Consider the following 27,849-nt stretch of genomic DNA (forward strand, 5'->3'; position numbering starts at 1 on the left):
CAATAGGGGGATCGTTCATGGTCATGCTGACACGGACAGACCTGTAGGTTCTAAAAGGATATGTACTTACATATATATGTACCACACAGGTACATAGAGCACAGTCTCACTTACGTGAAAGAGCATAAATAAAAACATGTAGTTGGGGATCCATATGTGTATAAAAATATAGAGAAAATGGAAAGATGCATGCAAGTGAAGAGAATAGGAGGATTTGAGAAAGAAGGATGGGGTGGTCAGTGAGAGGGTTTTAGCTTCTGCGATGTCTGCAATTCTCTCATTTAAACTTAAACAGAGGGCCTGTACTGGGCACAGTGAGTAGAGCAACACCTGAGATGCCAGAATCCCATTAGAGTGCTGGCTCATGTTCTCGCTGCTGCATGGTCCATCCAGCTCGCTGCCGATGGCCCGGGAAAAGCAGCGAAACATGACTCCTATGTTCAAGCCCTTGTCACTCCTGTGCAAGGCCAGGATGAAGCTTCTGACTACACCCAGCTCTGGCCGCTGGGCCATCTAGGAGATGAATCAGTACATGAAAACTCCCTGTCTTTCCAAATAAATCTTAGAAAATAAAATAGAAACTAATTAGTTAAAAGTTGAATAGAAGGCATTTGGATTACCTATGGCCCTAAATTCTAAAATTCTCATGTTGACAAATATTTCTAGTTACTCCTTTCTAATCATAGCCTCAATTATGAAGTTTGCAAAACTGCAGTTTCTCCCTGGAAATGAAACTTACTATTACATGGGGTCATTTCGTCTTCCCCTGTGAAAATCAAGTCCCCACCTCTAGGCGGCCTAATAGTTTTCAGGAAAAAATATGGGGTGGATTTAAATAGCTTCACAGAAATTCTAAGCACAAGACAATTCAAAGTGATAGATCAGATCGCTCAACTTATTTCCACATTAATTCTACTTCTTTACTGACAGCCTTTGCTTTTTCCAGTAACACCCAGGGAGCACTGAAGGTCAAATTTTGACAAGAGTAAATTGAGCCTCCAGGAGGTCAGAGCTCAGCCTGGGGTTTACAACCTGAGACCAGGGCTGGAACGTCCACCGTCCACCGGCTTCCCTCACCAGTCCTCAGCCAGGGCTGGCCAACTCGACCGCGTGCATCCCCGTGTCCGGTGTTCTCAAATATCGTCCCTGGCGATTGTCCATTTATTTACTGGCTTCAGACCCTATTTCCTCCCATCGCTTCCTCCTGGGAAACTGGACAACCCCCTCCTTGCCTCTTCCTCCAGCCCGGCGTGGTCCACCTGTTCCTCCGGCATCCCAGTTCACTCCCTTCCACTGCCGGTGCAGTTCCCCAGACTTCCGTGGACCCCCCTGCCCGGGTTGCGGCTCCAGAACAGCATCCATGGATGGGGACGGCTTGGGTCTCAGACGCCCGGACAGGATTTCACAGCCCCGCACTCACCTTGGCTACCGCGGGCGTAGCAACCAGAAGCAGCAGCAGCAGGAGCCGTAGCAGAAGCGCCAGCGACCAGGGCACTGTCCCGGAGCTCATGGTGGGTGCCTGCGTGTCGGGCACCCACAAGCTCTGGGGCCACCGGGTCCCCCGCCCAGTGCGGGGTGGGGATCCCCCGGCTGTGAAGTTCACCTGGCCAGCTCGCCGACTGGGTTTTGTAGTGCTCAGCCCCGCGTTCTGTCCCTCCCCACCCAGGGTTTTGGTTGTGGTTCCTGCGGAGGGAAGAAGTGGCTCAGGTCCCGCCCTCGTCCCCCCTCCCTCCGAATACACCAGGCACTGTCCCTTCCACTGGGCATCAAGCCCAGGAGGGAGAAGTATTGGGCGCCTGCAGAGCAGGTGGGCGTGGATCCGAGGTAAGGGGTTAAGGAAGCGACGCGCCCAAAACCCAGGCCGGGTCGGGGGGACTGTGCGGGTAGGAGGTGAGGAATCTGGGGGCGGGGGTGCGGTGGGGAGGTGGCTGCGCAGGGTGGAGGGAGTGGCCTGCGGCCCAGCCCAGAATAAGCTAGAGGCGTTGGGCGTCTGCGCTCCTCCGGAGGCCCGCTCCAGCTCCTGCGGCCGCACAGCCAACTGCTTTCCCCTTCTCCAATCTGTAGTTGCCAGACTTTGCCCGAGAGCGCAGTGAAGAGGCAGCTAGGTCGCAGGTGGACCTCGGTGAGGAGGCAGAGTCCAGAGGTACGTGTCCGCGCTGCAGAGCTGGGGCGCCCTCTTAGAGGTAAGGCAATCACTGGCCTGGGGCCCATGCCCAGTAGGGGTGGGCAATGGAGGAAGTGCCACATCTAAGCGTTGGCAGGAGGGGCAGGGGTCATCAGAGGAGAGCTTGTCTGGCTCCCAGGCTTGTCTGCCTGGGCTTGAACTAGGGCACTGTGTGTTTGATTAGTTTACGGGCTCAAGTTACCAGTCTGGCAGTTGGGCCACTACAAAATGCCAAGGGCAGGAAGCAGTCGAGAGGGAAAGAGAAAGCGCATCCTATTCTCCACCGGGCTTAATTAGCTTTCCAGGTTGAATCTTATCTGCGGAAACACAAGGAAAACGAGACCGGCTCTGGTCCAGTGTGACTCCTTCCTTGCCTTGGACATAAATGAGCATCCTCTGGCCTGCCAGAGCATAGATTTCCAGCAGGGCACCTGCTCTTTCTAGCCTCAGGGTCCACGTTGGACCCTCCGAAGCACTTAGACATCGTGGAGTAATGCTACATGCATAGAATGCAAGTAAGTCAGAATCGACGGAACTGGAATACAGTTCTCGTGCAGAGTATTAAAGGCGGGACGTGGGAACATCAGTAAATCCTTGTTAGTGCGTTCAATAGCTAGCTAATGGCAGATCTCCTAAACTACAATAACAAAAAAATAAGCACTGCCAATGTTGCTTTGAGATAGCTCCTTAAACTGGAGTGCAGCCTGAAGAATTCTAGTGGCTGCAACTCGGAAGAACTGCTGATGCTATTGTAGCCCATTGACTTATTCTCAAACATGAAGAAAGAGCTGGACTTTTGTGAACAGTGAATGAAAATATGGATGTCAATTTTTCCCCCATTCAAGTTCACAGACCACCTGACATTGAGCATCTGGCTGGGGACATAGGCGTGACCTAGTTTTCTGATGCCTGTAGTGGACTATACAACACCATGTATGAAGCAAACAATCAGGTCCAACTTTGGTTGTATGGAACCGCCTGCTTGCGATTAGAACCAAAGTGTAGTAGTAAGTTGGAGCTGCTTGTTGTTGTCTAAAGATTTATTTTATTTTTATTGGAAAGTCAGATATATGGAGAGGAGGTTGCAATGGCCAGAGCTGCACCAATCCAAAGCCAGGAGCCAGGAGCATCTTCTGGGTCTCCCGCGCAGGTACAGGGTCCAAAAGCCTTGGACCATCTTTGACTGCTTTCCCAGGCCACAAGCAGAGAGCTGGATGGGAAACAGAGCTGCCAGGATTAGAACCGGCACCCATATGGGATCCCGGTGTATGCAAGGCGAGGATTTCAGCCAGTAAGCTACCACATTGTGTTCTTGGAGCTGCTTTTATGGCTTGTTAAGTGTAAAAGTTGACTCCCCTTTGTTCTCTCGTTTAAAAATCTTTTTGCATTGGAAAGGCAGATTTATGGAGATAAAGAAAAGACAGAGAGAAATATATTCATCCACTGGATCACTTCCCAAATGGTCACAGTGGCCAGGGTTGGGCCTGTCCAGAACAACAAGCCAGGAGTCTCTTTTGGGTCTCCCCACTGGGGTGATGTCCCAAAGCTTTAGGCCATCTTCCACTGCTTTCCCAAGCCATTACCAGAGAACTGGATGGGATGTGGAGGAGCTGGGAGATGAACCAGCATCCATTTGGGGTGCTGGTGCCACATAGTAGAGGATGAGCCTATTGAGCCATGGTGCCAATTTCTTCCTGTCTTCTAGGCTCAATTGCCAACTGTGGCAGTGCAGTAAATCTCCATGGGATCCTTTAAGTATCCTGATTGCCAGTCCACCCCAGGTCAATTCTGTCAGGTTGTGTAGTGGTGATGCTGTTTTTAAGTTTTCTGGAGGGTTCCAAGTGTAGCAATGATTGAAGTTATATGCACGTATTGGATAACTGCATCAAATTAGTGTATCTTCCTAGAAATATAACTGCATACAGTAAAGATTTTAGGATTTAGAAACATTCTGGAATTTGTTCCTGGATCACAGATGTTTGGGAGCATTAATTGGGAAACTACATTAATAGGGAAGATTTTTAGGGAATCGTCTGCTACGCTTAGGCATTAGGAAAGCAAATGTTCTACTGATGAGAGGATTTTCAAAGTCATACAATAATCTTTGAATTTACATTAACTCCTGACAGAGAGCCCTGTTGATACTAATTTTAAACACTCTTTTGCTTTTTGCTTTTCCTGAAACCAAAGTATCTTTATAATAAAAGATCAGACTTTTTAAAAAAAGATTTATTTCATTTTTATTTGAAAGGCAGAGTTACCGAGAGAGAATCTTCCATCTGATGGTTTACCCCTCAAATTGCTGCAATGCCTGGAGCTAGCTAGATCTGAACCCAGTATCTAGGATCTTCTTTCAGATTTTTCATGAAGATGCAAGGCCCCAAGGACTTGAGCCATTCTTCACTGCTCTCCTAGACCATGAGCAGGGAGCTGGATTGGAAGTGCAGCATCCGGGACAGAAACTGTGTTCATACAGGATGCCTCCCCTGCAGACAGAGGCTTAGCCTACTGTGTAACAGTGCTGACCCCTCGACTTGGCTTTCTCAACTTTGGAATGGGAGGCAAAAGCCACCTGCAGGTCATTGCTCAGGCAGTAAGTATCAAGGCAGGAGAGAAACCAAAGATGTCAGCACAGAGTGGAGGAAACAACAGCTAAGAATTCATTCCCTGGAGTTGAGCTGGAGCCTTTCCGTACTGATGAATGTGACCCAATGTGTCTGGGCTGAAGTTGCCCATTCTGGAATATCATGATCGGCATGACTCCCTACAGACAGCTTTAGGGTTCTCATAGTCCCTCTCAAAGCTCTTCTGCTGGGGTCTTCACATAACAATGGCATTTTTGAATTGAATTCTTTTGGTACATAAAGAAAACAGGTGGATATATTGAGACATGATGACACAGGGTAGAGATGGATTTTTTGGAGCTCAGTATTAACGGGGCAAGAGTCAAACACAGCTCATTATCTGCCTTGACATTCTCCGAACGATAGGACCTTGACTTTGCAACCTGGCTCCAATAACACTAATGTCCTATGGAGCTTGTTGAAATCAGGCCCCATCCAGACCAGCTGAACTGGAGCCAACATTTGCCAAGATTGCCAGGAGACTTACACACATGAAACTCTTGGAAGTGACTTGTGTAAAAGCCAGACTTGGTCATCATTCCATACCACACATCCACATTCTTTTGGGACTGTGATGTTCTCACCAGGCAGCATTTTCTCTAGATTTTACATTACAAACATACATATATAAAATTATGTAGTTACATATATCTATAAAATTGTATATACGTGTGTGTACACACACATATCCTCCCAGTGACATGTTTTTAAAAAAGACTTATTTATTTTTATTGGAAAGGTAGATTTTACACTGAGAAGGAGAGGCAGAGAAAGATCTTCCATCTATTGGTTCATTCCTCAAATGGCTGCAATGGCTGATACTGGTCCCAAGTCAGGTCCCTCCTGCAGGCTTCCCATGCAGTACAGCATTCTAAGGCTTTGGGCCATCTTCTACTCCACTGCTTTCCCAGGCCACAAACAAGCCGGATGAGAAGTAGAAGAAGCAAATGGGATATAAACTGGTGCCATTTGGGGTGTCAATACTTGCAGACGGAAGATTTATTTACTGAGCCATCTCAAGCCCCTCCCATAGCATCTTAAAAACACACTCCTAGACATTTTTTCCCCTACAGTTGGGCTTTAAATATGAAACAGAAAAAGGAGAGTTGGCCATTCCTTTTGTACATTTAAACAATATAAACACCTCTACTTGTGACCTTTTAATTTTTTTATTATTATTTTACTTCTCATTATCATCACTTTATGATACAGTTCCGTAGGCCCTGGGATGTCCCTTATCCTTCCCCATTTCCCTCCCCTCTCACTGACTTCCCCTATATCATTACTATAGTATAGTTCATGAAACACAGTCATATGTCTATTATTGCAGGCATGGAAATTGGCAGAGTCCAGCATCCTATTGTCAAGATATAGTAAACAGTTTCATCGGGAGTCTATCTTTGGTCTGGAAGTAGAGATGCATACTGCATTGTATCCTCACATCTGGATATGCTAGCCTCTGTTTTGGCTTTGATATGGGTTCTGACCTAACTGACCATGCCTTTGATAAACATTTTTATACTCCTTTTAAGATATGTTTTTCTGCAAGATGTTTAAATATGTTGTTTGTTTTGATGTATTTCAATGTAAATCCTATTGAAGGACATGAGGCTTTTGTGTTCTTTATAATTATTGAATAGATAAGCAAATGAGGTTGGTAGTGTCTAGTAAATGAACGAGTGAGTGATTTGAACAACTCTGTATCAAACTCACCCTGTTCACATTCAGTTGTTTTGTGATCCTCCTGCGACTGCCCTGTGGAAGGGCCTATCTCTGCTCTGCATGAGAGGAGCTCCCGGCAGTGTGTACCTCGTTCTCTCATCTTGTGTTCTACTGTCGTTTTCTTCTTGAGTCATTGTTCTTTCACAAACTTTCTCCTTTCAACACTTCTGAAACAATTAGACGCTTGGGTGCTTTCAGAATATATTGATGTCAGGACCAGCTTTTGTTGATTCTTGCCAACATGTCTCTGGATTCCTCCATTGCTTTTTCAAGCCTGCGGTTCCTGCTCTGTTGCTTGCATCTACAGATCTGTGGGCTCCACACAGCTTCTACCTAGTTTCCCCTCCTGCAGCTTCTTTCCTTGGAAAAACTCTTACATTAGGATCAGTTATTATTTAAAATAGCACACGGTGTCAGTAAGAATAGGTTACTTTGGTGACAGTAATAAATTACTTTTCCCAAAATCTAATGGCTGCTAATGTTCCCTTCATTTGTGCTACCTGTTGATTACACCAGCTGGGGAAGTGGGCGGTGACTCTGCTTGTCATAGCTACTGACTTCCTGGGATCCCCTCTTGTGTTTTGCTCTGATAGACTAAGAAAGGGAATGGATTGTGCCAAATCAACAACTGGCTTAAAAAACTCCACCTGCGTGTGACTCCTTCACTCCCATCTCATTACCAAACCAGTAACATGGTCATGCTTCGTTTCATAATGGGCAAGCAAATGAAACTTACTCCATATCTGGAAAGCAAGCCCAAATTGGGTGGTGAATGTTCACAAAATCAAAACCTCAAGCCAGCTACTGAGCTTTCTGCCCATCCCCCAGAGTCCTCCTGATCCTTTGCAGTTACCCACAAACTCCAGGAAATCACTGACTGGTTACTGTTCATCACAGACAGTATGCTATATTTTATTATGTTAGTTTTCTAGAATTTTATATAAATAGACTCTTATTGTGTGTGCCCTTTTATGTTTGGCTGCTTTGGTTCAGTATGATGCTACTCTAATCCATCTATATTGTATTTATTAGGCAGTTTGTCTCTTTCTAGTGTTGGGTAGTACTCACCGTGTGGTATCATCTACTTGCTTTTATAACCATTTACCTGTTGCTGAATAATTGATTTATTATTGTTTGGCGATGAGTATTTCTGTATATGTTTTTGACATGCATTCATTTCTCTTGAGCACATTCCTAGGGGTGAAAATATTGGGTCCTAGAGTAGCGAGACCTCACCTCTCCTGGAATTCCTGACAGCACACAAACCAGAAACAACATTGCTATCGCCATTGTTCCATCTCAGCAGTACACAGGGACCATGCTCAGGGGATTACCTGTCCTGGATCCGCCAAGAGTCGAGGTGCACCTGACCAGAAAGGTCTCATTTAATGGTTTTATGTAATATCCTATTAGTTATTAACTAATGATGTTGAACGTTTCTTCATGATCTTATTGACCATCCGTATAGCTACTTCTGTGAAGTGCTTGTTCAAATCTTTTTCCCATTTAAAAATTTTGGCTCTCTGTCCTCTTGTTTCTGAGTTAGAGTTATTTATATAATCTATGTACAAGATGGTCATTAATATTGAGTGTTGTATTTTCCCCAGTCCTCTGGGTTTCTTTACACCTTTGTGTTGGTATTTGTGGGAAAGTGAAGTTTTCACTTTGATAAATTCCATTTTGAAATTGTTATTGTTTATGCTTTTTTTAAACCAGGGAATTACAGACTTATGCCTAAGTTGTAGAGCTTTTCTTCTATGTTTTCTTCTTTACTCAATTTTTTTCCTTTAACTTAAATGATTTCTACATTTCAGAGTATGGTGTGAGATAAGGAATCAACTTTTTTAGTTTTCATTTGTACATCCATTTGCTTTAGTATTGCTTCTCAAAAAGGCTTCTGCCTCCATTACGTTGCCTTGGTATTGCAGGAAACCAAGCGTCTATGCTTTGGTCTTTGTTCCTCTCATCTACATGTCTTTTATTTAATCAATAACACATGACCTTTATTACTATTAATTTACTGCAAGAATGTTGCAAAATTTTCAATTCTCTTTTAAAATTAATTAATTTTATGATACGGCTTGATAGGCTCTGGGATTTTTCCCTCTTCCCACTCCAAGTCCCCTCCCCCTATTGATTTCCCTCTTTATAAAAATTGTTTAGGGTTCGATGCAGTAGCCTTGCCTTGCATGCACTGGGATCCCATCTAGGTGCCGACTTGTATTCCAGCTGCTCCTTAGTTGACCTTGGAGCCCTGCACTGGCGTGGGAGATGCGGAGGACACTCCTGACTTCAGATCAACTCAGCTCCAGACACTGAGGCCACTTGGGGAGTGAGTCAGTGGATGGAAAATCTGTTTGTCCCTCCTCTCTGTAAATCTTATTTTCCAATAAAAATAAGTAATTCTTCAAAAAAGTGTTTAAGATATTCTAGGTAATTTGCATTTATGTATAGATAGATTTTATTGGCTATCTTCTATATTGACTTGTCTTCTAAATTGGTATGCAAGTTTTTTTTAATTACATAATGTGAACAAAACTCTGTACTCCACAATACATATTTTGGAAAATAATGGCACTTATCACTTCATCCTACCTCCTGCCCAGGTCCCCATCTATCTGTCTCACAATGTTTCTTTTCCTTGCTTGTTTTCAACTCTTTGCCATGACATACTATTAGTTTACTGCACAGTCATAGGTTTAACATTTCATTAAATGAAGAATTCAACAGATAACAAGTATTAGTTACTACATACAGATCAGTGCAGAAAATGTGCTTGTCTCTTTGTGACTGGCTTACTTTATTAAGTGCAATAGTTTCCGCTTGTATCCATTTTGTTGCAAGAGATGATATTTAATCCTTTTGTTGGCTGAGTAGTATTCCATGTTGTGTACATCTTGTTTTCCAGTCATCAGTTTGTATAGATCTGGGAGCTGGATGGGAAGTAGAGCAGCCGGAACGTGAACCAGTGCCCATTTGGGATGCCAGCACTTGCAGGCAGTGTGCTGCACTGAGCCACAGTGCCAGGCCCCAGGACATACAGTATGTCCCCAAATCTGATATTGTCATGCCTCTGGCTTGGTTGCTTTAGCTATTCAAGATCTCTGATGTTTCCATACGAATTTTAGCATCACTTTTCTGTATCTGAGAAAAATATTGGTTTTGATTGTGATCACATTGAATGCATAGTTGGCTTTGGCAGTTTACATGTTAGGATGGTATTTTCTCTCCCAAAGTCTTCCTTCTGTGTATTTTGCTTCATCCTTTAATGTTTTGTAATTTTCATTGCAGAAATCTTTCACATCCTCGGTTATCTTCATTCTAACGTGTTCAAATCTTTTGTAGCTCTTTGTTGAATATTTTTCATGGCTTTGGAATTAAGGTGATATTTACTTCAGGTGATATTTGCTTCATAGAAATTTTAGATAACTCCTTCCTTTCGATCTTTTGGAATAGTCTGAGAATTGGAATTAGTTCTTGGTAGAAGTCTTGGTAGGATTCAGCAGTGAAGCCTTCCAGTCCTGAGATTTTCTCCGTTGGGAGTGTGTTTATTACCGATTCAGTCTCCATTTGGTGATCAGTTCATTTAGGTTCTCTGTGACTTCAGGTGCAATTTTAATTGTATATGTATGAAATCTGCATGTTTTAGATTTTCCAACCTGTTGGCATACAACTGTTTAAAGTAATTCCTGAGGGCCCGGCGCGGTGGCGCAAGTGGTTAAAGGTCCTCGCCTTGCACGCCCGGGATCCCATATGGGCGCTGGTTCTAATCCCGGCAGCCCCGCTTCCCTTCCAGCTCCCTGCTTGTGGCCTGGGAAAGCAGTCGAGGACGGCCCAAAGCTTTGGGAACCTGCACCTGCATGGGAGACCCGGAAGAGGCTCCTGGCTTCGGATTGGCATAGTATCGACCCGTTGCGCTCACTTGGGGAGTGAATCATCGGACGGAAGATCTTCCTCTCTGTCTCTCCTCTCTGTTCATCCGCCTTTCCAATAACAAAATAATAAAAATAAATCTAAAAAAAAAATAAAATCACTTCTAAAAAGAAAAAATAAATAAATAAAGTAATTCCTGATGGTTCTTTTTATTTCTGTGATGTCTATCTTTTGTTATCTCTGATTTCATTAATTTTGTGTTTTCTTCCTCTTTTTTTGTGAGTTGGGCCAATGATGTAGCAACTTTATTTTTTCCAAAATGAAAAAAAAAGCAGCTCTTCCTTTCATTGTTTGATCTTCTATTTGATGCGTTTATAACTTAATGCAGACTCTAATTGCTATTAGCTTCTCTCAATATTGCATTTTCTGTATCCCAGGAGTTTTGATATGTTGTGGTGTCATCTCCATTCATTCTAGCCATGTTTTGATGTCTCTAGGACCCACTGGGGCATATTATTCAGTTTCTATGTGATTGAATATTTTCTAGAATTTCATATGTTGCTATGTCCAGCTTCATTACATTGTTGCCAGAAAAGGTACGCGTTAGTTCATTTAAAAATGTTTTCATGCACTGATTATGAAGTGTGTACTCTTTTGTTGATATCTATGGATATCAATTAGGGCCCTCTGGTCCGTAATTACATATTAGTTCTTTTTTCCATTAATTTTCTTTTTGTCTATTGTCAATCTGTGACTTGATTAAAGTGGGATGTTGAAATCTCACGTTCGCTATTGCGTTGCAGTCCATGTCTCCCTTTTAATCCATCAACATTTTTTAAATCCCTAAGTGCTTGAGTGCATAAACACTTACTACAGTTGCACCTTCCTAGTGCATGGATCCTTTAATTGATACATAATTAGTCTTTTAATTGAACAATTTAGGCTATTTACCTTCAAAGTTACTATTGATAAGTAATGGTTTGGCTCTACCAGATTTTTCCCATAAATAAACACTGTTTGATTTTGACTTCCTTTATATTTTTATCTAGACATTCTCTTCTGTCATGTTATTTCATAATGTGGACTATTATTCTGTGTTTATATGCATATCATGCCATTTTTAAGGCTGGATTGGCGGTGATTCTCTTCAATTTGTTTTGGAGGGTCTTTGTTCACCTGCTTTTGCAAATCAGAGATTTTCAGCGTACAGGATTTCAGCTTAATAGTTTATATTTTTTTGAACTTGGACAGTGTCTTTTCATCCTCCCATAGCTAATAAGGTTTTTGATATGGAATCAGCTGTCATTATAATTGGGGATTCTCTAAAGTTAACCTGGTGTTTCTTTCAGTTTTAGAATCGTTTCCTTGGGTTTTCTTGCGCAAAGACTAAGTAAGATGTACATGGTGGCGATCTTTTCTGCATGTCTTCTGGAAGTTCTATGCGTTTCCTGTACCTAGATATCGCCTTCTCCAAATTTGGAGAGATTACTTGGTCTTCTAATCTTCTTGCACTCCTCAAGTATATATATTAGGTTGTCTGATAATCTCTCGTAAATCTCACACCATTTTCAGTTTTTCTTTTTTGTTTTTATTTTTGTCTGACAGATAATTCCAAAAATTTGTCTTGCAGCTTGGAAATTCTTCTGTCTCACTTCTGTCTTCTGTGTTCAAGCTTTCACTATCTTTCTCATTTGACATATTGCGGTTTTCAGTTTTAATATTCATATTCAGTTTTAATATTTCAGCTTTACTTCTCTTCAATATCTCAAGTTCGTGGGGCAATTTTTCATCCATATTATGCCATATTATGTATGGATTTTCCGAATTCATGTATTGGTATCTCACTCTTTGAGTAATCCTATAAGCAATAATTTTACAAATCTTTAAAAATATTTATTTTTATTGCAAATTTAGATATCCAGATAAAAGGACAGAGAGAAAGGTCTTCTGTCTAATGATTCATTCCCCAAGAGCCCGCAATGGTTGGAGCTACACTGATCTGAAGCCAAGGACCAGGAGCTTCTTCTGGGTCTCCCATGCAGGTGCAGGGTCCCAAGACTGCTTTCCCAGGCCACAAGCAGGGAGCTGGGTGGGAAGTGCAGCTGCCAGGATTAGAACCGGCACCCATATGGGGTTCTGGTGCATGCAAGGTGAGGACTTTAGCTGCCAAGCTACTGCATCGGGCCCAAATTTTATGAATATTTAGACATTTCATCTCATATTTTGTCTCATATTTCTATATGGAATCATTTGATTTTCTCTCCTTAAGGTTTTTATCTTTGAAATTTGCCTCATGGTTTATTGGAGTTTCTGCTCCTTTTGTGAATAGCCAAAAAGAGATCAACCTTCTATCTGCCTCTTTGGGGTCTAACACAGGAGTACAGGGGCCAGAGCACTTAGGCTCTCCTTTCCTGCTTTCCCAGGCATGTTCTCAGGGGGCTGGCGCCAAAGCAGAGCTGCCGGAGCTTTAACTGGCACGTGTACGGGATCACAGCACTGCGGGCCTAATTGGATATGCCACAATGCTGGCCGTGTGACTCATTTGTCAAAGGGGGATGACCACATTACTCCCCCTGGGCTATTTTGAAGAATGAAGACCTGTGCAAATCCTCGGCACATGGAAGAGCATCTGTATCATTCTGTGAGAATACTGACTGTTGCCATTTCTCGTGGTGAGGTGAGGATGATGGTGATGGAGAAGAGGAGGAGAAAGAAGCAAAGGAAGAGAAAGAAGTGAGCGGAGAAGGTGGAAGAGGGGGACATGAGGAAAATGAAGAGAGAAGAGGGGACAATGTTGAGTCACTGCTGCCAGCCCACTTGTTGACTAAGCCAGGTACCAATCTTTTCCTGGCATCCTCTCAGAACAAATTGATGTTAATTCAGATTCCAACTAGAGTTGTCCTCCTTATACCTTTTTGTGCCATGCCAAAAGTGGATTCATCTGTTTGAATGGTCTCTCGCTCCTGGTGTTTGAAGGTACTTTAGGAGGGACTGTCTTAACTTCTTTCTCCACTTCGTTTTTCTGGCTTTCCCTTCATTCGTAATCAATTCTCCCTTCCTGGAGTCTGACCAGCACCCCTCCCATTTCAGTTCCTATTATTTTCTCCAACATACAATGAGCACTTTCTGCTTCCGATGTATAATTGGAAGAAAGGGGGAAAAAAGACTTATTGAGCTCTCTCACCTGCCGGGCACTAATTCAGAGCCTTTCTGGTAATAATTATAAAAACTGAAAAATTAAGAACTCAGTATATATTAACCAGTTTTTGTTACGACAACAAAATGCTTAAGACAAGGTACTTATAAGTGGGCCCCATCATTTGACCATCCTCTGAGGTGGGAAGATGGCCATGTGGAGTGTACATGGAGAAATGGACATGTAGTGAACCAGGAGGCAGAGAAAGCAGTGCTGGGCCTGATTGACTTTTATATGTAACCTTGTGAGAGCCACCTTCCCTGGACATACTCCATATGATCTAAGCATCTCCCTCTAGGCCACCTCCTAGACGCAATAATTGGATTAAGTTTCCATTCTTAGATAGCTGAGTACAACTCTGGGATTTAATTATGTAAGAATGGAAAGCATACTCTACTCACATCTTAGAGTGTTTACAACATTCTTGGGTTTATGCTTCTAAGTATTCTTTAATTACATAATGAAGTGGTTAATCAAGATCTGAACACAAATTTAATTCTGAAACTCTACTCTCTTCCATTAAACATGAGAGCATGGGTAGCCAAGGAGGAAAGCAGATTGACTCTGTGGAGGAGATGTGGCAACAGAGCTGAGGAATCATCCAAGACCAGTGCCAGCCTCATGTTTTTGTTGGGCGTGGGCTCTGCATAATGGAATCATTGGATGTTACTGGCAGAGAACAGTGCTGTGAGCTCTTACATCCAAAGGCTTCAAACAGACCCTTCAGTCCTACCCAGGAAGAAGAACCACAGACCAAGAGCAGCTTGAGGGATCAGTGTTTTTGGCAAGAGACTTCAGAGCACCTTCTGTCAAGAACATCACTCTTCACTTGGAAGTAAAGGACTTATCTGGTTTGGAAAATCAACTGTATAATTTTGGAACATATATCACCTTCCAGTGGCTCCCAAGTGGTGACCTTATTATGATGTCAAATTTTCTGTTGATTTTTGGGAGGACACCTCAAGGAGCAAATAACAATAAAAGTCTATTCTGACAGAATGGTGGGCTAGCTGAGACATGGTCCAGTTGGACCTGGGTAAGCAAACTCCACTCTAGTGTCAACTGAGGACACTGCACTGAAGCTAACAATTCAACTGCACTGGCAAGGAAGAAGAGGTGTGTGTGGGCTTGACCACGGGCCAACTGCATTCTGGTCAGGTTCCCACTCAGTACTTCTCAGGAATTTTCTTTGAGTGATTGTCAAGTTTCTCTTGAGAACATGAAGCTCCAACCATATTCCGATAGTCCACAGACCACACAGACTCATGACCCACCTTAACTTGGCTACATGTGAAGAGATTGACTGCTTTTGCTAAAGAGCCTTGAAAGTTTATAGATAAACTCAACCCAAAGAAATGGGCTTTCCAAAAGAACCCCAAAATCCAGCTTGTGTGTTAGGAAATACCCAGTTAACGCTTAAGTTTTTAAAAAGAGATTCACTTATTTGAGAGGCAGATTTACAGAGATGGAGAGAGGAAAGGAGGGAATGAGAAAATGCTTTTCCAGATACTGACTCGTCTTCCAAATGGCCTGAGGCCAGGAGGCAGGCGCTCTCTTTGGGTCTCCCATATAGGGTGCATAGGCCCAAGAATTTGGATCTTCCCCTGCTTTGCCAGGCATGTTAACAAGGAGCTGGCTTGGGACAGCATCAGTCAAATGGGATGCTGGTGTCTGTGTTGCAGGGAGTGGCTTAACTGGCTTGACTCTTCTCTTTCACAAAGATTTACTTGAAAGGCAGAGTTATTAAGAGAGGAGACACACACACACACACACACAGAGATTTTTTATTCACTATTTTTACTCCCCAAATGGCTGCAATGGCTAGGAGTTTACCAGGCCGAAGCCAGAAGCCTGGGTTCTGCTTAATGGAGAGCCCTGTACCCACTGGGTTTCCCACATGCGGCAAAATGAATTGGACTATCTTTAACTGCTTTCCTAGTCACATTCCCATGGAATTGAATCAAAAGTGGAGCAGCGAGGAATAAAACTAGTGCACATTTGGGATGTCACAGTTCCACTCCCATCCACCCTGGTTAACTCTTTGCAAGGAAAGTATGGGTGTCGAAGGAGACATCTCAGGTGAATGTGACATGACACTCTGGTGGCAGGCACACTCTCGGACTCAGATTTTTTTCTTTATTTCTCTAATAAAGCTAAGCCTCTCATCATTCTACTGTGGGAAGAGAAAACTGTAGACAAGCAGGTGTTCATCAAAAAGTTCACCCTTAGAGTTTTTGGGCCAATAATGTCAAATAGGCTTTAAGGAAAGGACAACTCAGCCCACTAAGAGAACAGAAAATGTTATCAGAGCGGACTCCAGTGATTTTTATTCCTTGGGAAGAGAAAAGACCACAGCCCTTCTTATGTTAACTCCTTTGTGACTTCAAGGTTCCACTAAGTCTCCTGTCTTGGTTCAGCAGCCCTGAGCACAGTCCCGTTACATCATTGGTGACAGCCCCAACAGGATAGATTTCTTCTCAGGATCAGGCTACAGAGAAAACAAATTTTGCATGTCAGAGATAGTGAGTTGGAAAGATCTCAGCTCTTTTTTCCAAACAAAGCATTAGGAGGACATGGGGCAGAGATTCATAAGCAGTCGTAGAGAACTGGAAGTTGTGAGTTTTCATGAAAGAATAAAAGAAGAACTTCAAGGAATTGGAGAAAGAGAAGACATTTGTGAAACAGAAGTTAACCTTGTGCACAGCATGAAAAAAATGTCTGTAAAATGCATATTATAAGTATGCATGAGTTTCAGATTTGTTTCCATCAAAGTAAGTTTATCTATTTCATTTTTCCACCAAGTTTTTGAAGTTCCTTCTTGCGTGTCTAAGAAAGAGCTTCCAACTTAGTTGTGCTGGTGAACAAACTCGTTGGCAAATGACCAGAGAGCTTCTGTATGGCTTCCCTCTTGGGGTTACGTAGTTTTGGAAGCAGCCAGGAGAGATGTGACCACATTTTCTGGCTAGCTGGGCTGTACAAGTCATTTTGCTTAAGAGTGATACGTTCCCCGGGCCTGCTGGTTCCGGGGGCCGCTTCCTTCGGGGTGAGTAGACCGAGGGGGAGGCCTCCGGGACTGGGCAGGCCCGGCACCCACCCGCCGCCCTCATGGGGCGGTGAATGGGATTTGGGAGGGGCGCGACCTTGGGCCTGGGTTATTTAAACCTCCAGCGGCTTCCTGGCAGCTGGTGGGTCTCAGGACGGGGCGTCTCATGCCTGGATCCCGGACAGCCGCCATGTGCTGAGCTGTCCCCGGGCGGCCAGTGCGCCATTTGGTGCCAGGCTCTGCCTGCTGGCCGCCCGGCCGGGGAGCTCTGGGGATTTGGTTCTTTGAGTTGCTGCTTAATTCGCTCCAGGTTGAACCCATTGTGCTTCTTGGACCTGAAACAGGCAGTAACTCTTCCTTAGCAAAACTTTAAATCACCAATAATTCTGAGTACCAAATACCAGTCATGCAGAAGCTAGGGCTTGGGGCCTGTCCTGCAAAAGTAGCTCCAACAGTTGGCCAATGTGTCAACTGGTAATGGAACAGAGTAGATTAGGCATGACTGAACAAACCTTAGCCCACAAGTAAAACTAGAAACCAGGAGGGAACAGAGGTCTTGCCGAGCTAGGTTCTTGTACCTGCTGGTCTGTGGGAGCCAGGGACGCTAAGCCACAGTGTCTAAGGCAGAGGTTGGGACAGGTGAGGAGCAGTGCCAAGCTGAGTCAGAGCATCCATTGGCAGGCAAGTGATCTATGGCTGGGAACAGACCCGGTTGGGGAGCAAAGGGGACAACCCTAGCTGGGCTGAGGTTCCCACCAAGAGGCACATGGCCTGGAAGGGGAGCTGCGTTCTGATCTGGAAACAGTTGTAGTCTCCCTTGGCACAAGTGTGGACTGGGATTGGATGCACCAAACCGGGCCGGACCCCGACTCCCCCTGGTGTTCTGGAGGACCAGGGCAGATGTGGGATGGACCAGGCAGGGTCTCAAACCCCTACTGAGCCATGTGTGAGCCATATGTGGGTATAGACAAACCATGGCTGGGCTGGAACATCCAACAGCAAGAACCAGATTGGGTGGAAGGCCAGTCAGGAAAAGCCACAGTTCCTGTTATTACAGGAGGTGGACTGAGTAGGGTTGGCTCATGGACCCACTGGTAAGCGTGAAACCTGGCATTGGGAGAGGTTCTGATGGAGGAGCCTGGGCAACTCCTCTGGCAGGACACAGACCTGGCAGGTAAACGCAAGAAACATGATAGGAAACAGCCCAGAAAAGGCCATGGAAAGCTACCCACTGGCATACAATTGGCTGACGTGGGGGCAAGACCAGGCTGAATCTGTCCACATTATCCACTGGCAAATCCAGGCACCAGTGTGGGTCGACCTAGGGTTGGTCGCAACAAAGACTAGTGCACATTATGGAATGCCGAGGTGAGGTTGCCTGTACCGGAAGGGACCGCAGCGCCCTACCAGCCTGAGAACAAGAAAGGAAGTGGGCAGAGCCGGCAGGGGAATAAGGGAGGGTTCCTTTGCAGGACAGCTACTTCCGCAGGAGAGCATGGGCTGGGATGGGGGCAGACCAGACTAGGCAGAGCTACCACACCTGTGCGCCTCATGCGGACCAGATCAGGGAAAAGCCGGGCTGGGCGGATTATTCCTACTGGTGCAAGCAAAATTAAAGTGGGCAAGGGTTGTTTGGGCTTAGACGCAGCATCAACCGGAATCTGGGAGTGGGAGAGGCCTGGGAGGGAAATAGTGGGCTCATCCCTCTTGGGTTACCACTTTCACAGGACATAAAACTAAGATAACTAAGATAGCGGCTGGGGTGGAATGGGGTGTGGGACAGACTGGATTACTGCTACACTTACTGGCAAACCAGGGTAGGGAGTGGGCCTGGTGGGGGTTATTGTGGGTCGCTCCAACCTAGGCTGCAGCTCCCGCTGGTTTATGTGAGGGCCAAGTATGTGCTGGGCAGAACCAGGCTGGACTGCAACACCCATTGGTTCCAGTGGAAGTCGGGAGTGAAAACAGAACCAACCCAGCAACTGCAACCACCAGCTGATTGGAGCGATGGACGGTGCCAGGCCCTGTACTTGTTAGCACATACAAGAAGTTTCTTTGGAGATCTTCCTAATCTAAATGCTGGACTCAGAACCCTAACGAAGAAAACAGAGAAGACAGAACAGGTCAACCAACCATCTCAGCTATGATGGACTATGTCAATCAGTTGATTTTTCAAAGATCTCATAGTGCTTGGAGTGGCAAGATTGACAGCGATTCATGACTGTGGCAATATCAAAACCACTTGAGCAAGAACCTCAGAGCATGCCCTACATCTGGGACCTGGGGAGGGTGGGAAATTGGGTGGGCCTTCTCCCTTAAATAACCCCCTTTAAACATGAAGGTAACAATATGGAAAACATACTAGTATTATCCACTTTCATGTAGCCCTTGAACCTTCTTACCCTAATTAACTTTGTAAAAAATGTCAAAATAAAATCTTATAAACATTAAAAAAAAAAAAAAAAAAAAAAGAGTGATACGTTAACTATAAGATCCTGAAACATGAATGGCCACTCTCAGGAATACGCCTTTTTTTCTTGTGAAATCATCTCTTTTTCTGGCATTTCAGTTTCTCTGAAAGCAGCTTCTTACACATATTTAGTATTTGTTTTCCCTAAATTCAGGCTTAGACTTTACCTTTGCCTGTCCCAATCTACTAATGTCTGAATAACTTTGTGCCATTCATTGACACATTCCCTTCTAAACTCTCAATTTTCAACTTCCAGGTCGCCTTAGGAGACTGGTCCAGATTGTTGTTGTACCATTTCTGGCCTAGAGTTGGAGTTCATCATGGGTTCATTTTGATCTTCTCCCTGTGGCAGGCAAGATGAGATTATGTGTTAGGAAACTCTGGTTAAGCCACTGCCTAGCTGAACTGAAGTGGATACTCAAATCCACCTACTCAGATAAATAACAGCTGGTGAACGGAAACATGTCCTTTGAAAGGCACAGTTCCGCAGAAGCTTCGGTGGTCTGTGTTTTAGTGTCACAGGTGGTTTTGGGTAGTCTAGGTGTTGTGGGTGTGGGTGTTTTCAGAGTGGTGATAGGCTCAGGTGGACATGTAGTCGCCTCTTCTGTTCCCAAGTGATGACATTCATCAGTTTGTGAGGGAGCAGAGTGATGTTGTTTCACATGATGGGGTGTTTTGGATGCAGTCAGAGGCTTGGTTGACGGATAAACTTTCATTCTCATGAGGCAGGCTCTTGGCACTGCAGTATGTTGCCACATGGGGTGCCTATGTGCTCTATCTGAGTGCCTGGTTTAAGTCCTGTCTCTTCTGGTTCTGATTGAACTTCTGCTAATGCACATTTTGGGGTGCGACCTCACTCAGGTGCCTGGATCCATGCCACCCACATGGTGGACTGGATCGAGTTTTGGGCTTGACCAGACCTGGCCAGCTTGGATTGTTGTAGTCAGTTAAAGTGTGGATTAGCAGATGGAAGATCTCTCTGTCTCCCTGTCTTTGAAATAAAATGAAAATAAATAAACTTAAGAACAGCTTAAGAAAGTAGTTTTATGCCCTTAACACAGGTGACTGCAGCCAAGAAATCCCTCCTTGTCATGGGTTGCTGATGGATCCCATTCTGTGGACTGCAGCACACCATGGACATTGCTGTTTGTCGTCTGGCTGAGAGTGGGACGAGGCCCCTGTTCAGCTGTGACCTGTGGCCACTATGACTCATGTGTGGTTTGTCTGTAGACTCAACAGCTGCATGGAGAAAGCACACAGATTCCCAGGTCTGTTATCAGGCCAGTGCTTGATTTTGGTTGCTCATTCAAGACATAGATCCTCAACTGAGGCAATGGGCTTTGGGTAGATTCTTAGGCTATTCTGTGCTGTTTTAACAGACTATCTCAGTCTGGAACACTGATAACCAGCAGGGACCCACAGGCTCGTAGGAAGCTGGAGAGTTCAGTGTTTCCATTTGAGGATCTCTGTTCTCACCTGGCAGAGGCCTTCTTGCTGTGTCAACACCCGGGAAGAAGCAGAGGGTGTGAGGATAGGAAGAAAGGAGAGAAAATGAATGAGAATGGAAGGGTTGAACTTTGTCTTTTATAATGGCATCCATTCCCATCCTGAAGTGTGATCACCTTTTAAAGTTTTGACTCTTAATAATGTTAAGAGCTGGCAATTACATTTCAACATGAGTTTTAGAGAGAGCAAACATTTAAACCTTAGCATGATGCAAAAAGCTATTCCCAGCAGTTATGCAGGAGCATGGAGAATTTGTGGAAGGAATCAGCTTCCAGACTCAATGCTCAAATATATTCCTTCATAGAGTTGTTCTGTCTGAAAAATAGCTCTTGTCTCCTTTTTCACAATTTCTAATTTTCAAACGAAAGGCCATTTCTCCTTCCCCATCCCAAATATCTGAGTATAAAAACTAAGTGTGGGGCTAAAGAAGGGCAGTATAAGCATTTGTGTAGAGAACAGGAAGCCAAGAACTTAACTTACTGGCTCCATATACAGTGGGTTAGAGTATTTTCAACTCTTTGTTTTCGTTTTTAATGAAGGACAGCATGTCAACTGGCAGAGCATTCATAGTTCTTGATGGTAAATGACCAAATTGTTCTTTATAGGTCTTAGTCTGTTTTTGCTACTATGGTACTTAGTTAATTTACAAATCCCAGAAATTTGTTGGTCATAGTTTGAAGGCTTGAAAGTCCATGGTCATGGGCCTGGCAGACTCCATGTTTGCTGAGGGCCCACTCTCTGACTCAGTAGTGGTGCCATTTGCTGTGTTTCACATGTTCAAAAGAAGGGTCAAGCAAGCACCACTGGACCTCTTTTTTTTAAAAAAAAAAAAAAAGATTTATTTTTATTGGAAAGGCAGAATTACAGAGAGGAGGAGAGAAAGAGAGGAAGGTCTTCCACCTGATGATTCACTCCCCAGGCGGCCGAAACGGCCAGAGCTGAGCCAATCCGAAGCCAGGAGCCAGGAACTTCCTCTGGGTCTCCCACGTGGGTGCAGGGTTCCAAGGCTTTGGGCCATCCTCGACTGCTTTCCCAGGCCACAAGCAAGGAGCTGAATGGGAAGTGCAGGTGCCAGGATTAGAACCAGCACCCATATGGGATCGCAGTGCATTCAAGGCGAAGACGTTAGCAACTGAGCTATTGCGCTGGGCCCACCACTGACCTCTTTTCAGAGGGCCCTTGTGACCCTGTTGAGGATTCCGCCCTCGTGACGGGATCACTTCACAGATTCCCCACTACTTAACCCCAGCACATTCTGAAGTAGAATCCAACAAATGACCTTGGGGACACAGACATTCAACCATGCAGTTTACAGAGCAAAAGAGCGAAGAATTGAGTGACGTTTATGTCACAACTTATTTCCTTTCAGATTCTTATTTATGTTGAAAAAAGTTCATTAGAACTTAGATTTTGAAATAAAAATGAAAGTTTTGTGATTGCTTAAACTGTGTCATTCATTCTGGTGGGAAGAATCAGTGAGTTAGCATTAAATTTAGAAGCAAAGAACCAAATTTACTGAGAAGTGCATTCCCAATAAATTATTTTTAATGTATAAAAATGATCAAGATTTAAATTTAATTGCATTTTCTGATGAGTTAAAGACACCATCCTAGAGAGGAAAAGTTATTCAGTTTAAATGAAGAGGTTTGTTTCAGAAATATGCAGATGACCAGAATAGTATTTTTCAAGTGTAAACATGCATTGCACTAGGGTGAATGGGGAGTGAAAGAAAAATCAGAAAACCAGCAATGTGAAATTCTTAGCTGATAGGGAGTGTGTATCAAGACAGCTTGTAGTATCACAGAGACTGTATTGTTTGAAACTATCTAAAGAGAGGATGATAACTCAGAGAAGGGTGCATGTTTTAAAGTTCTTCCAGCATGCGAGAGCAGAGCGGCGTGGACCTGCAGCGGCTGCAGGGAGAAAGGGCGCACATCATGCTGGAGCCCTGTCCCTGTTGCTTCTGAGCATTGCGACTTTGCACACGCTACTGAAAGGCATCCATGCTGTTCTAGTACAACGGGGACAAGTCATAGTCAGGACTGGGTGACCCCAAGTGGACAGCACTCAGCACAAGGGCTCCTGCCAGCATTTTATCGCAGCAACCCAAGCCATTATGATCGCTTCTGCCAGTTTTCTCCTTTGCCCACCTAACAGGTCTTCACGCATGTTTGAAGTCAGACTCCTTTTACACTCCCTGTGAAATGTGTTTGAATCTCATTCCACAAGCCCACAAGTCTTTTCTGTAGTGTCATTTACCCAACATTTACATACGGACCATTTGCTGTCTTCCATATGTAAAATGGCACCGGGCTAATTTGTGCATTAAAAGACAGAAATCATTTTCATGTGATAACTAATTGTGTGGCAATGAGAATACCTTAGCCACCCCCACAAGGCAGTGCCTTTTCTGCCTTTGGCTAATGTAGGCCAGTTAGATTTCTGAGGGGTGATATTCACTCATTCTCGCTCCCTCTGTCCCTCTGTCTGATTAAAAGCTACTGCGAGTCTACAGATTATGATCAGGCAGTTCTTCTCTTTGCAAAGAGGCCAACCAACTCCTGTTTTAATAAGCCTCTCTCTGTACACCCTTTACTGCAATGTGTGTGTGTTTAGCTTAATTGTATCATGTATAGCATCATGGATTAAAATGTACATGTCTGCTTCTCTGTATTTTTAAACTATTTGTTTAAAATAGCAAATAGAATTTAAGTGATTCAAAGCAGTTTGTATCTTTCTTCCACAATGATTTGTTTAATCAAGACAAGCTTTTGCAATAGATATTTTCTAATATAGCTGTTGCAATGTTTTCCAATATAGCTATCAATATTTACAATTACAGATTTAGGGATGACAAACTCAGGGTATTCTAAGTGACTCTGTTGCTTGATGTTGACTCCGTTTGTGGAATGTTGTTCAACTGCCTCAGCATTGAATTAGTTTACTCAGCTTTTATCCAGAACATAAAAATAGCTTGTAGCCCTCAACCCTCTCACTTTCCTTCTCTACCCAGTTCTCTTAGGGACACTCATTTAGTGAAGCCAAAACTTTAAAAATGAGACATTTCAGTTCTTGTAGCCAAATAGATCTTGGATTACACTAAAGAGTTCTTTCATACAAATTTGAAAATTTTGTCTTTAAGTAGAATTCATAAGGTAAAATCCCCATTTAAATGCCTTTAAATTCTACAGTTTGATGGACTCTAGCATATTTATGTTGTGTGATCAATATAATTCTAGAAAATTTCCAAATTCCAAAGAAATTTTGTGCCTTTGAAATTTTTCCTCCTCTTACCTGTGACGACTTCTCACCTGTGACAATCATGCAGCTATTCACTGCTTTTTAAGGACTTCCCTACTCCTTTTTGTAAAGATTTATTTTTGTTGTAAAGTCAGATTTACTCAGAGAAGGAGAGACAAAGATCTTCCATCAGCTGGTGGCTGCAATGGCCAGAGCTGAGCTGATCCGAAGCCAGGAGTCAGGAGCTTCCTCCAGATCCCCCATGCTTGTGCAGGGTCCCAAGACTTTAGGCATTCCTCTACTGCTTTCCCAGGCCAGAAGTAGGGTGCTAGAAGGGAAGTGGAGTAGCCTGGACACAAACTGGCAGCCAAAAGGGATCCTGGCACTTGCAAGGTGAGCATTTGACTGCTAGGTTACCGTGCTGGGCCCAGACTTCCATATTCTGAGCACTTCCTATGCACGGAACTTCAGCTTTTTCACTCAGTAGCGTGGTTTCACACCTTCTCTGTGTTTTAGCACATATGAATACTACATCCTGCTGAGGACTGAATGTATGCCATCATGTGGGTGAATCATACTTGGCCTATCTGGTCATGCATTTACTGGCATTTGGGCTATTTCCACTTTCTGGCTATTATGAAAATGCTACTGTGAATACTTATTACAAGTGTGTAGGTGGACACATGTCTTCAGTTCTCTTGGGTGATTCCCTAGGCGTGGAAATGCTGGGTTATACGGTAACCTTCCTTTTCAAAGGATTAGCAGCATTGTTTTCTGTATAACTGCATGATCTTACGCAGCAACCTTTTCATATGTATTTGTTCTATGTGTGCAAAAATCTGCATTGCTGTATTAGAAATTATCCTTTTATTATTTCACCAACATGCATTTGATCAAATTTGTAACTTGTATTTTTTTTTAAAGATTTATTTTTATTATTTTTTCATTGGAAAGGCAGATATACAGAGAGGAGAGACAGAGAGGAAGATCTTCCGTCCGATGATTCACTCCCCAAGTGAGCGCAACGGGCTGATACTATGCCGATCCGAAGCCAGGAGCCTCTTCCGGGTCTCCCACGCGGGTGCAGGGTCCCAAAGCTTTGGGCCGTCCTCGACTGCTTTCCCGGGCCACAGGCAGGGAGCTGGAAGGGAAGCAGGGCTGCCGGGATTAGAACCGGCGCCCACATGGGATCCCAGGCGTGCAAGGCGAGGACCTTTAACCACTTGCGCCACCACGCCGGGCCCTGTAACTTGTATTTTTGAGGGAAAAGAATCAGAAGAAAAAAGATCATTTAGCAAAATGAATTGGCTATTTTTCACCTATAAACTATAATATACACAAAATATGTATAATCTTTCTCAAAAATTTGTATGATATCTAATTACATAATATTTCTAAGAGTAGAAATTGATATTTATTCTGGTTATCTATCATTATGGAAATATTACTATAAAGCTGTGTAGTTCTCCTTTAGAAATTATTTTCATTATTGTGAATAATGAAAGTAATAATTTTCAATGCCACAATGCAAGCTGTGTTTTAAGAGCTATTTATATTTGACACATACAGGCCCTACACACTGGAACTCACTTGCATAGAGGAATCTTCTGGAAGAGAAGAAAAAGCCGGCAAAGTTTGAGCACCGTGTCACGCCTGTGAGGCCATTAGGACGCTGAGTGTCGATGAGGTACTCTTCCAGAAAAACTTCAGATCCCTGGTGATGTCCTTGTCATGATCGCCTGTAGCATTAACTCCAAATGGATGTGTATTAACCAGCAATGGGTGTGTGGAGGTGAAAGTTGTCTGACAGATTTAAGCCCCAGGAAATACAGACCAAGACTTAGAGCACTTTTAAATTTCAAATAGGTTTTATTTCTCAGAAAGGTAGAATGACAGAGACAGGGAGGAAAAGAAATCTTGCCATCAGCTGGTTCACTCCCCACGTGGCCACAACAACCAGATTTGGGCCAGTCTGAAGCCAGGAGCCAGGAGTTCCTTCCAAATCTCCTACATGGACAGCAGGGACCCAAGCACTCGGGCCATCTCCCACTGCCTTCCCCAGCACATCAGCCAGGAGATGGAATGGAAACAGACTAGCTGGGACTCTAATCAGTCCTATGATAAACTGTTGACATCACGAGCAGAGTCTTAACTTACTGCACTGCAGCGTCTATCCCTGTGTCTGTTTGATTGTAGGTTTTCTGTTAAAATTTATTATATTGATTTTTTTTTAGCCCCATTCAGATTTCTGCCTCACGTGGAAGACCTTGGGCTCCCCTCCTCTTTTAATTTCACTTTATTTCTCTTGCCCTCTGGAAGCCTCCCAGCCCAAGCTGTCTTCTTCCCAGGCCCCTTGGCTTTCACTCACGGGTCATGTCTTTCACCATCATCTGGCTTCATATTCAGATGTCCCCATGGTCAGGGGATGTTCAAGGTCCCTAAAAACGGCAAGGCCACATGAAGCTATTCAAAGAGGAAAGGCGGCCGAGTCCGCCAGGGTGAGGCTAACCACCGGGTCGCCAAGACAGATACGCTGGCGGCAGCAGCCTGACTCACATCAAAACGGACAATTCAAAATTAATCTGAATTTTTGTTTTTCGATAGGTCACTGGTACTTATCTTCTTTTCTATCCAACATGCATATGGGGTAAGTACCTAATTAGCACTTACTGGATGTTGAAAACTCGCTTTATTGGAATTTTTTTGTCTGTTTCACATTAAACAAGGTCATTCTGGGATTTTGTGTTATCTATAAAAGGATTATGCTAGGCGAACTGTTTTCTTTCGTGTTTTATAGTCAAATCTGGCTACTGAACTGCCTAGGTTTTAGAGATTTTTGAAAGTTTTATGATTAGCTTAATAATTTCTTAAAATGCTTTGGGGAATGGGAAGGGCACAGCTGGACCATCTCAAGATTAAGTCAAAAGTATAAGATTGAAGCTGAACTTTTTAGCTCTAGGGAAAGGTGTCTAGAACATTCCATAATAAGCTGTCTCTGCTCTGCATCCTCTTTAAAGAATGTGAGCTATGAACACAGAGTTACTCTAACTCCGGTTGGCCTCGAGAGCACATTGTCACCTTTCCATAACCTGAACCCAACCTGTCCAGTTGTGCTGACTGAAATGGCCATTGGCCTTTAAGCCAGTCCACCCCCCCTTTCCTACCAGTGCAAACAGCAAGCACCTGGATCAACCAATGAGAAGCCATGGCCCTTGATTCTGTTGAGGATCCATCCCCTACTCGAGTTACAGCTTCCTCTGTGCTAAGAGTTGTCATGAGGCTTTTCCCAACTCTGCTCATAAGCATTTGAGAGCATTGCCTGAAAAAAAGCCAACACATGGGACACATGCTAGTGTAGCTTTTCTATTTCTCTGACTTGATTTTTCTAGTTTTTTCAATAATACATTTTCTATTAAAAAGTCTTCAGTGTCCTGGATTGTACTTTTTTCCTTTTAAAAAATGTATTTAGTATGTGAAAGGCAAGTTAGAGGGAGAGGCAGAGGCTTACACACACACACAGTATTTTTATCCACTGGTTCACTCCCCCTCAAAAGCTGCAACATCTGGGGCTGGTCAGTGTGAAGCTAGGTACCTGGAGCATCCATCTTCCAGGTGTTCTGGTGCAGGGGCCCAAGAACTGTGTCTTCTTCCATTGCTTTTCTAGGCTTGCTAGCAGGGAACTGGAACAGAAGTGGGACAGTCAGGACTTGAACCTGTGTCCATATGGAATACTGATGCTGTAGAGGGCTGCTTAGCCAGCTGGACCACAGCGCTTGCCCCTCCCTTGTTCTCATATTCCATACATGTGAGTGATTCCTGAACCAAGGGCTGTTGTATCCTGTACCCTACCATTGGGAGCTCTCACACAGGGAGTGTGTATTATATATAGTTGGATTTTAAAGGCAGCTACAGAGTGATGCAATATTTACGGAAAGCAATTTGGTATTGTAGATAAGGTTTCATTTTAAAATACTATTTATTTGGGGGAAAGAGAAAGCGAATGAGAGCGAG

General features: G+C 43.8%; 1 protein-coding gene across 1 annotated transcript in view; it reads left to right on the forward strand.

Annotated features, from left to right (window-relative positions):
- LOC121168088 (collagen alpha-4(IV) chain-like) overlaps positions 1 to 27,849 on the forward strand; it is a 141,263-nt gene that overhangs the window by 16,658 nt on the left and 96,756 nt on the right. Inside the window, exons 2-5 of the mRNA XM_040997854.1 lie at positions 2,065 to 2,143; positions 13,061 to 13,216; positions 21,204 to 21,228; positions 26,443 to 26,485. Of these exons, the coding sequence (XP_040853788.1) occupies positions 2,065 to 2,143; positions 13,061 to 13,216; positions 21,204 to 21,228; positions 26,443 to 26,485 (303 nt within the window). The remainder of the gene's footprint in view (positions 1 to 2,064; positions 2,144 to 13,060; positions 13,217 to 21,203; positions 21,229 to 26,442; positions 26,486 to 27,849) is intronic.

This window comes from Ochotona curzoniae, unplaced genomic scaffold (genome assembly GCF_017591425.1).
Source record: "Ochotona curzoniae isolate NIBS_2020 unplaced genomic scaffold, NIBS_Ocur_1.0 patch53, whole genome shotgun sequence".
Classification (NCBI taxonomy): domain Eukaryota; kingdom Metazoa; phylum Chordata; class Mammalia; order Lagomorpha; family Ochotonidae; genus Ochotona; species Ochotona curzoniae.